This window comes from Papilio machaon, chromosome 7 (assembly GCF_912999745.1).
Source record: "Papilio machaon chromosome 7, ilPapMach1.1, whole genome shotgun sequence".
Taxonomy (NCBI): domain Eukaryota; kingdom Metazoa; phylum Arthropoda; class Insecta; order Lepidoptera; family Papilionidae; genus Papilio; species Papilio machaon.
The window spans coordinates 5,514,499-5,525,028 of NC_059992.1; the positions used below are offsets into that span (position 1 = coordinate 5,514,499).

The 10,530-nt window shown below is 36.5% G+C and overlaps 1 protein-coding gene across 1 annotated transcript; it reads right to left on the reverse strand.

The window, feature by feature from the left end:
- Positions 1–1,239: 1,239 nt before the first annotated feature.
- LOC106715028 (glycogen phosphorylase) lies at positions 1,240–10,105 on the reverse strand. The gene is made up of 9 exons (XM_014508215.2): positions 9,594–10,105; positions 7,357–7,588; positions 5,293–5,477; positions 3,962–4,073; positions 2,600–3,717; positions 2,328–2,508; positions 2,109–2,214; positions 1,783–1,984; positions 1,240–1,479 (listed from the first exon to the last, which is right to left on the reverse strand). Exons 1-9 carry the CDS (start codon positions 9,831–9,833, stop codon positions 1,330–1,332), a joined length of 2,526 nt encoding a protein of 841 aa, XP_014363701.2. The 5' UTR covers positions 9,834–10,105; the 3' UTR covers positions 1,240–1,329.
- Between the last annotated feature and the right edge of the window lie 425 nt (positions 10,106–10,530).

The window sequence follows — 10,530 nt, forward strand, 5'->3', positions numbered from 1 at the left end:
TGAACCAACTTTTAACTATATATTGGTTGTTCTCAAAAATAAAGTCGCACACTTTTCGTTGAAAGTCGATGAATGCAAAAGAATGTATTTTTCTCTAACAATTTGCACAAAATTGTCATCTCATGTAGTAAACCTAAAATGTAACCTTTTGACCGTGATTTGGTCACAACTGCTATCTGTGATTATGTATATATGTAACAAATAATAGAAAAACAATTCTAATTCAAAATTTTATTTCAAATACCATAATAAAAATAACAAGTATAATTATTTTAAAACTGTATTATAAATATATAGCAAATCTATGGCAGTGGTAATAGAAAATATACTGATTACAAAGTATTAAAATTGTAAATGTTGATTTCAAAAATAATTAAATTATATATTTTATAAATAATTACATCTTAAATTTATTTTTCATTTGGCTTGATTGCTAGACATAGACATTATATGCAGGCTGATAAAAAATAGTTTTTTTTAATTTAGTTTCTAAAAAAAATATAAGTCTTATTATTGCTTTTCAAACAGCACTCATCATCTTATATATTTATGGCACAATTAAATAAATTCGTAATCGTTCAAATTAATAGTATATAAAATATAAATGTATTAAGGAAGGATAGGAACTTGAGACTTTTAAAAACTTAAAATTATTAATTCAAAAAAAAGTTATAAAAAACGTTTACAGAGGGATTACATATAAAAAACTATTAAATATAAAGTTTACTTTGTTTTTCTGTAGCACAAAGATATATAGCTGCTTAGAAATATTATGAGTTAATAAATATTTATACTTAAAAAATATTAGTTCAGATATTAGACACCATTTGACGTCACATTAGTACATAGCAAAATAGAAAAATGTTTTACATAAAATTAATTACTATAAATATGAAGTGAATGTCATAAATCTCATTATTTTATTTATATATCAAAAAATATTAAACAATGAATATATTATATACTTTATAATTTCAAAACTATTTTCATCTACAATTCTAAATTGTTCTAGTATTAATTTAATTCGCATAAAACTTTAAGCATTAAAACTTTTGCTAATCGAATGGGATAAAATTTTAAAATTTCCAATCTACTATAATATCAAGGACAATAAATATGTACTGACCTCTATATTCTACTGGACAGGCTATGAGCTGTGTTATTTTGTGCCTATTTGATTTTTACCATTTGGCCGCTGTCGATAACGATGTGTTAGAAACTCGAATTAATAACAGAATTAACAGGTAGTAAAGCTGCCATTTTCAAACATCAACATGTCCAGAGTAATATAAATAAAGGTCAGTTTGAATATGGCAAGCTGTGCTTAACCTAGACAGATTCATGGGGTGCGGGCAGTTTCTCCCAAGATGGCTCGACTCCCCAGATCTCACGCGCGTACTCCTCTATGGTGCGGTCAGATGAGAACTTGCCGGATGATGCGATATTCTCAATCACCATCTCTGCCCATTTAGCTGAATTCTGGTGAAACAATAATTTGTATCAATTCAATGGTAAAATAAAAATTAAACCAAAATTGTAAGGTTTATAACACCTTGTGCACGGACCCCACGTGAGAGTGATAAGACCAGGAAGATGATGATGATGAATGGTAAAATAAAAACATGTCACCATAATTTCGCATTTAAATCAACAAACGACATCAAATATAAAAATAAGGAATAGAAGGAAGGAAAATGTCACCATGAGAACTTAAGGAAGTTCGTATGTTACTATTATAAGTTTTCCATGAAATGGGTAGGAAATTAAAGTCCTCGTCTGTACCTGGTATACGGCGGAGACCTTGTCCTGCGCCTGTATGTATGCATCGTAGTCAGCGAGATGCAGGAAGCGGTCGTGGTGCAGCAGCACATCTGCGAGATGCGCGAACTTGCCCGGAGCCTCGGGAGAGAAGAAGCCGCTGCGGATCTGCTCGATGCACTGCCTCAGCTCCGGACTGCGCTCGTAGTACTCGAACGCGTTGTATCTGAACACACAAATATTCATCTAATAACACAACCGAATATCTTACACCAAACCTAGTCTCGATGACCTCGTAAAATAAGATGATGCAGTCTGGAGAAGTATACAAGAAAATATAGGAAAGTTACCCTCGCTTGTGGAGAGCGTCCACGTCGTCGACTCTCATGCCGAAGATAAACATGTTGTTCTCCCCGGCCTCCTCCGCCATCTCCACGTTAGCACCGTCCATAGTACCTGGCGGAAAATAAAAATAGTTATTAAAATATAATAGTATATTTTAGGTCTCCTTCCTAGTATCTTCTGGGTGCGCTGCATGGGTTGAAGATAGAACGCAAGAGAAGACTGACCGATGGTGAGGGCGCCATTGAGCATGAACTTCATGTTGCCGGTGCCGGAGGCCTCAGTGCCGGCCGTGGAGATCTGCTCGCTGAGGTCCGCCGCGGGCATGATGCGCTCCGCCAGCGACACGCGGTAGTTCTCCAGGAAGATCAGCTTCAACTTGTCGCCCACGTCCGGGTCGTTGTTCACCTGGCGTACAACGAGGTAAACCATCAAGTTCAATTTAATAAACACATAACATGGTAGCACATATTGTAGTTAAATAAAAAAGAAGTGTTACAGTGTTCCCGACGGCGCAGGCGAGGGCGATCATCTGCTTGGCGATGTAGTACCCGGGCGCGGCCTTTCCGCCGATCATGACGGTGCGCGGTGTGATGGGGGCGCTCGGGTCGCGCTTGATGCGGTTGTAGAGCGTGATGACGTGCAGAATGTTGAGCAGCTGCCTCTTGTACTCGTGGATGCGCTTCACCTGGATGTCGAAAATCGATGCGGGGTTGATCTTGATGCCGGTGTCGCGCTCGATGAGCGCCGCCAGCCGCAGCTTGTTCTCCTGCTTCACCTTCATGACGGCGCGCTGGAAGGCCGGGTCCTTCGCCCAGCGCTTCAACTGCTGCAGCTTCTCCAGGTGCACGGTCCAGTCGTCGCCGATCTTGTCGCAGATGAGGTCAGACAGGCCCGGGTTGCAGAGCAGCAACCAGCGCCGGGGCGTGATGCCGTTGGTCTTGTTCTGGAACTTCTCCGGCCACATCTCGAAAAAGTCGCGGAAAATGGTCTTCTTGAGAATGTCCGAGTGAATGGCGGCGACCCCGTTGACGGCGTGGGAGCCGACGACGCTGAGGTTGGCCATGTTGACGCGCTTCTCTCCCTCCTCCTCGATGAGGGACATGCGGCGCAGGCGGTCCATGTCGCCGGGCCAGCGTTTCTGCACTTCCTGCAGGTGGAGGAAGTTGATGTGGTATATGAGCTGCATGTGGCGCGGCAGCACGTTCTCCAGCATGGAGCAGGGCCAGCGCTCCAGGGCCTCGGGCAGCACCGTGTGGTTGGTGTAGGCGCAGCACTTGACCACGAGGTTCCAGGCTTCGTCGTAGGGCACCTTCTCGATGTCGAGTAAGATTCTCAGTAGTTCAGGAATCGCCAGTGCGGGATGTGTGTCGTTCAGTTGTATGGCGACCTTTTCGGGCAGGCTCTCGAAGGTGGTCCTGACGGCGTCGCGGCAGCCGAACTTGGAGGCCTTGTACCTACGGATGATGTCCTGCAGCGTGGCGGCGCACATGAAGTACTCCTGGCGCAGGCGCAGCTCCTTACCCTCGAAGAAGTTGTCATTGGGATAGAGCACGCGCGAAATGTTCTCGGCCACGTTCCTGTCCAGCACGGCCTGGATGTAATCACCAGAGTTGACTGAAATCAAAACAAATAACGTAGGTATATGTACTTCTCAATCCTACGAAAGTATTCATTACTAATATTATCACAATTCAAAATGTCAAATAAAAAAGTTTGTAACATTAGCTCAGCTTTATCATTTGACACCTGTCTTCTGTGTGGTCGTGGTGCAATCACCGGGCAAGATATTCCATTCGTGCAACATATGTTGTTATCGATGGCATGTAGCACTGTGAAAAAGTAAAAAAAATGTACTTACAGAACTTGAGATTGAAGTCGATAGGGCTCTTGGCGGACCAGAGGCGTAGCGTGTTGACCACGTTGTTGTTGTAGCCGGGGATGGGGTTGTCGTACGGCATCGCGAACACCACCTTATAGCAAGGACAAGATCATAAAAATAAACAAGCTTTCAGGGATTCTAAACCTTTTTTACTTTAAGAATTTTTTATTCGTAGCCTACATGTACGAAGTTTTGTCAGAAGAAACCGAATGCGCTTTTATTACTTTAACCATGATCTTAATTTTGACCAGATGCATTGGTTTCTTTCTTTTGGTAATTATCTTTAAATTCTTTTGTAGGTATTTCATCATAGCTTAAAATTAACGAAACTAACTAAAAAAGGCGTTAATAATATAACTATCGTAATATGACTGCATCGGAGAGATAAAGAACAACATTTCCTTATACAAAGTCAATAAATTGAATAGATAACTTAAGCTCTTGAATACGAGGGGTAGGCAGGAATTCAGGATTACAATTTACATACATTTAGAATATAAGTTCTCCAGTAAACAAGTCTTTCGTCAGTTGACATTCACAGTTTGTTTGTCTCGTAGGTCACAGAGTTGATACTTTATCAATATATATGCTAGTTCAAAAACGGTACCGGTTAATGAACAATTAAAGGTATTTTAACACTTCTTAATCAACCATTATTGTTATTAAAATAATCACAACACAATAACATTCCATACATATAATATGTCCTATGTTTTGAATTCGATTTAAAAACAGCTCAACGTCATTCAATATTTTCGTGTGTTGATATGCCTTAGCCTTTTCATTCCGTTCCGCTGGTTGTTGTGCAATCTAATTAACGTTGATTGGAAAACGATAGCTAGTTACATCTAAACGATTACTATATCAACGTATACCATCAGAATTGTAAAACTTAAAAGTATACAATCACGGAAACTATAGATGTGAAATTATAATCAATGTAGTTTCAATCATAATGTATGTTTATAAAAGATTTTCATAACTTACGAAATTTAATATTAGATCCATTCATATCTGGCCGTCGACCAAGACTAACATTTCATAGACAGATGAGTACAATATTTTACTTGTACGCTAAAACCTGGCCAGTGATCCTAGTCACCTGATGTGATTGACCACATCTACTCAACATCCGTAATAATTAGAACTGTTTTAGAAGAAAAAACTCAAGACCAGTCGAAACTCTATAAAGTATATAGTACTCCGTGAGGTCATATCAATGCCCGGTCGGTCAAAGAAGTTAATTTTAACAAAAGCATTGGTAATTAAAACAAAAGTAAGAGTATAGTTTAACCCAAATTCGAGCTTACCTGTGTGTCTACCCACTTCTTTCCTTGCGGAGTATCAACAACGCGGCCATAGAAATTGACAGGCAGCATATACTCAGGGCGTGCCTTCTCCCATGGGTTCCCATACCTTAACCAGTCATCGGGCTCCTCCTGTTGCTCACCGTTTTCAATCTTCTGCGCGAAGATCCCATATTCGTATCTTATACCTATAATAACAACGATACAAAACATGTTTTGTTTTAAATAACACAATGTTTCGAAATTCTTAGATAACTTATTATGGAAACTGTTCGGTTTATTAAAAACAAACGTTAAACAATCGATTGTATCAATAGCATGTTTTTAAATTAATATCACAGGTGAAATTCAATAAAATGAGAAAATCCACTTGTATAACATTTCGTACGATCATATGCTATGAAGTATTATTGTCTTGACCACAACTAGATGTGGTTAGGGCCTAGCTTACCACATTCTAGATTTATAATAAATACTAACTTTTGCCTGTGACTCAGTCGCCGTGAAATTATAAATAAAAAAACTTAATAAGTAACCTATGTTTTCTTCCAGACTATATTCTACATCGGTGCCAAATTTCATCAAGATCCGTTAAGCTGTTTAGTAGATACCTTCAAACAATCCATCCATCTACTTTCGCTTTTATAATATTAGTAAGATATCGTACATAGAAATTTTTACTTCAATAATTGTGACTAGCGTTAGTTCTTTATTAATTTTATAGAAGGTTAAATTTCAATTGCGTAATAAGAATCTTCTAAATCGGATGTTTCCAGTATATCAATTATGAAGACCTATGTAAATCGTATGTTAGAATTTATGAACATATGAACTTTTTACTATATCGTTCCAACTATAGAATAAAATCACTTTGAATGAAGGACCTATTATGAATCAATGAATCTTGATGGTAGAATAAAATGAATGCCAGTAGCACTTAATTGGACTTATACACAAGTAAAATAGTCATGTTGTTATGGTCACACTAAAAGGTGAATGTCCTACGTGACTCGCTTATCAAAAGTAAGTGCTAATAATAACAAAAAAAACACACACTTGCAGAACACATAAAGGGTGTTTTCGTTTTTAAAACGGTTCGTCTTAAATGACCCCATTTACAATTGATATTTATACAAACGTTTCAGTGTTCACGGAGACTCAATTAGTCCGTTTATAACTGGCGATACGCCAACGTTACTCTTGTCAGCTTGCTTCAATTGCTTTAAACATGTACCTGTATTGAGGCACCAGTGTTATTTTATTAATATATCACAAAATCTTTATTATTTTAACTATGTATAACAAACTGTTTTATACTAGAATATATCTATTCTAATTATCCTTTCCTAGATCATCTATACTTATGGAGGAATTACTTAAAAACATACTTATAAAAAAAAGTTGTGATTGTTCAAAAACAAAATGTAAAAACTGTTGAAAATTTGTTTTTTCAATAAAACCATGAGCCACCAAAATGTTTGAATCTTGTAATACATGTTGTATGATAAACCAATACAACAAAAATGCAATCACTTGTATGAGATTTGTAGAACTAAGAGAAATATTAGAGAAATCATATCTATCAAGCTTGAAGGAATAAAAATAGTGTGACAGGTCATAGTTTAATATCAATATTATGCACCTTCATAAACCCTGTTACTGTTATGAAAATTTGATAAGAGATGTTGTTAGGCTTTCCATATTTACATGCAGACCACATATAGATTATGTAAGAGAAATAGTCAAGTAATAAATTATTAAAATCTTTAAACTAATGTATCAAAGAATATTTTTAGTTTACCATAAAGTAAATTAAAAATAAGATAATGAATATAAGGGAAAATGTGAATATCATTTAAGGTAAGGTTATGAATAACTGGACTAATATAGATTACCAGTTAAATGTGAAGCATAAGATTAACTATAGATGCGCAAAAATGTCATGTCAACGACACAGGAGGTAGTTTTAAAATTTACTAATAAAAAAACATATAATGTAACAATATTATAGAATAAATGCATTATACATTTCATAAAAAAAATTCTACCTAAATATGGAATATTTACCATAACCATATGCGGCCAATCCAAGTGTGGCCATGGAATCAAGGAAGCAAGCGGCGAGACGTCCAAGACCTCCATTTCCCAGACCCGCATCCTCCTCCAGCTCCTCCAACTCTTCAATATCTAAGCCGAGCTGATACAGAGCTTCATCCACAGTTCCCTGGATGCCCAGGTTTATCATGGTATTTTGGAGAGAACGGCCCATGTAGTATTCCAATGATAGATAGTAGACTCTCTGTTAGAAAGAAAATATTGTATGCTTATATAAACTATTACACACCTTTGGACAGTTTGCTATTTAGGGAGACTATGTTCCTATATTTTTTTATTTTCAGTACTACTGATTATAAAATATCTCACAATATATACACACCGGCACAATTAGCGGAACACAAAAAAAAGCAGGATTTTAAAATCTTTTACTTGAGGAACTGGCCAGTTATGATATTTTTTTAATTTATTGTCAAATTTGAAAATAGAAAATTAGATGACATACACTTTTTTCATTCATTTGTTTTATTTTCCCGAACAATACGTTTTGTCAACTTGTTCGAGTAATAACCACGTAATTGTAATATTTTTTTTAAATTGCACTTAATGGTTTTTTATAAATTTGTTATTCTATAGGCTATTTTGTTTATTAAAAGCTCTTTATTATGCCTGACTTAACATCACTGGAAATCATTAGGGCTGATGAAATGAGAAGAAATGGTCATGCCTAGAGATCGATTGCCTCAAGGCTTCGTCGACCAGTATCAACGATTCATCGCAGCATCCAGCGGTACAGATCGTCTAATTCTCTTGTGAGGAGGAGGGGTCAAGGTAAAAAAGATGTACATTGAGGCGGGATGACAGTTTTTTACAACTTGGAGTTCGTAGGAATACGCGATTAACGGCTGTACAAGCTCGAAATGAACTGGAAGACGTTCGAGGAGTACGAGTAAGTGAGCGTACAGTTCGCAGGAGATTTGAAGATGTTGGTTTAGGGTCGTATATACCTGCCAAAGGCCCAAAACTTGAGACGTCACCGCGTAAACCGATTAAGCTATGCGCGAGAACATCGTCATTGGGATTTGAACGAATGTCAGCAGGTTCTCTTTACTGATGAGTGCAGAGTTCTTTTAAAACAGATCGATGGGAGACAGCGAATATGGAGACGCAAAGGAGAACGCCACATACAGTCTAATTTTGAACACACAGTGGCTTATGGTGGCGGCTCGATTATGGTTTGGGAAGGGATATGTTTGGGAGCTCGCACGGAGTTAGTGATAGTCACAGGAGGGACCATGACACCAGATCGATACATCAGAGACATATTAGAAGAACATGTTGTACCATTTGCCCCATTTATTGGTGACGACTTTATTCTAATGCAAGATAATGCTCGTGCTCATAGTGCACAATCGGTACAGGCATATCTTAGCCACGTAGGTATACCGGTGATGCAGTGGCCAGCAAATTCCCCCGATATGAATCCGATAGAGCATGTCTGGGACTTGCTAAAAAGAAGGGTTAAATCCAGAATGCCACCCCCCAACAATCTGAATGAACTTGGAAACGCATTACTTGAGGAGTGGGAGCGGTTGCCTCAAGAAATCATCGATAACATAATCTGTAGCATGCCCAGACGAATGGAAACCGTAATCAGAGCAAGAGGGGGAAACACTCGTTATTAATTTTGCTTTAATTTTATTGTTAAAACATTGAATGCTTACTTTTTTCATTTTTTGTGATGGTTCATAATCATCTAAAAATTTCACTTATTTCAAATTTCTTTATTTTTCAATAAAAAATAACGAAGACTTTTCAAATTCGTTGTTAAAAGATGTTAATCAATTTGTTATTTTGTGTCTAATTACATTTTCGTCAAATATATGCGTTATTATCTCGTAGTCTAACTTTTTTTTCTGTTCCGCTAATTGTGCCGGTGTGTATATTTGTGCCTATGTTTAATATTAATTGCCAAATAAATTTAATTAACTTCATGATAAAAAAAAAAAATTAATTCATAATATATGATCCATCAAAACTATGATTTTTTTTCTTTAACATGTGTAATTAAAATTAAATTTATCCTGGTCTAGACTATTAAAATATTTCTAGGCATGCTTTATCAAAATAATTATCATTTTTAATAAAATTTCATAAATCAATTTAGTTTAACAAAACAATCTGAAACATTACATTTTATTTGTAGGTAGATTATGAGTTACATAAAACAAATAACATTTTAGTATTACCTTGGGATCTTTTTCATAATAATACTGCTGGGTCCTAATCCAGCGGGAAACCAGATGGTCACGGACAGTATGTGCAAGGGCGAAATAGTAATCCCTTGGCGTAGCAACATTACGATCTTTTACCAAAGTATAATGCACATGACGATTGAAAGCCTTCTTCACTTCGGTAACATTTTCCACAGCGACAATGCCGCGGACAGATATCTGCTTACGCTTTTCAGAATCCGTTTGAACGCTCATCGTGATCCAGTTAATTTAGTACTAAACAAACTCCTACGACTGCCTAAGCCCGACTGAGCTACCAAGATGCGATATCGGTCACCTTGAGAAGGTCAAATATATAAGCTTGACCGCTAAGCGTCAACAAATTAAAGCTCGGTTTAATAGGGTCATGTGACCTTAATTCAAGGGAAATATAGACCCTAAATGATTTAACTCTGATTAATTGCTTATATCAAACGATATTTAATGCTGAAATAGTGCAATTTTTGTTTTGGTATTCGTTTTTTATTTTGACAGTTCTGTCATTGACAGCTGACATTGACATGGGGAAAATGTAGATTAGAAAGTAAAAGCAGTATGTTACAATTTTTTTCAATTCTATTAATTTCACTAATTGTAAAATTAATGATCAAAAAAATATATAAAAATTGCTTTAATTCCAGTAACTTAAATGCTGTTTTACGAAGTTTTAATTATTAAAATGCTAATAAATGTAGAAAAACATAAAACTCGTCATTGGCTAATAATTGAATCGAAAAGAGAAGCATTAAAACAACATTAAGAACTGTGTAGTTTAAAGAGGTGAAAAGATAATGGGATTGCAAACAAATAAAAAAATTTTGTGCGTATAATAAGAAAAACCTTTTATCATTTTAATAATTGTATATTTTTCATATAAAAATGCACGGTTAGATTCTTACATTCGCGTTAATTA

Excerpts from the sequence above, each read along its gene's own strand:
- LOC106715028 (XM_014508215.2), bottom strand. The coding sequence starts at position 9,833 with ATGAGCGTTCAAACGGATTCTGAAAAGCGTAAGCAGATATCTGTCCGC. Across the intron at positions 4,074-5,292 it reads AGAAGTGGGTAGACACACAG|GTGGTGTTCGCGATGCCGTA; the intron begins GTAAGCTCGAAT and ends CCTTGCTATAAG. Across the intron at positions 2,509-2,599 it reads CCTGCGCCGTCGGGAACACT|GTGAACAACGACCCGGACGT; the intron begins GTAACACTTCTT and ends GTTGTACGCCAG.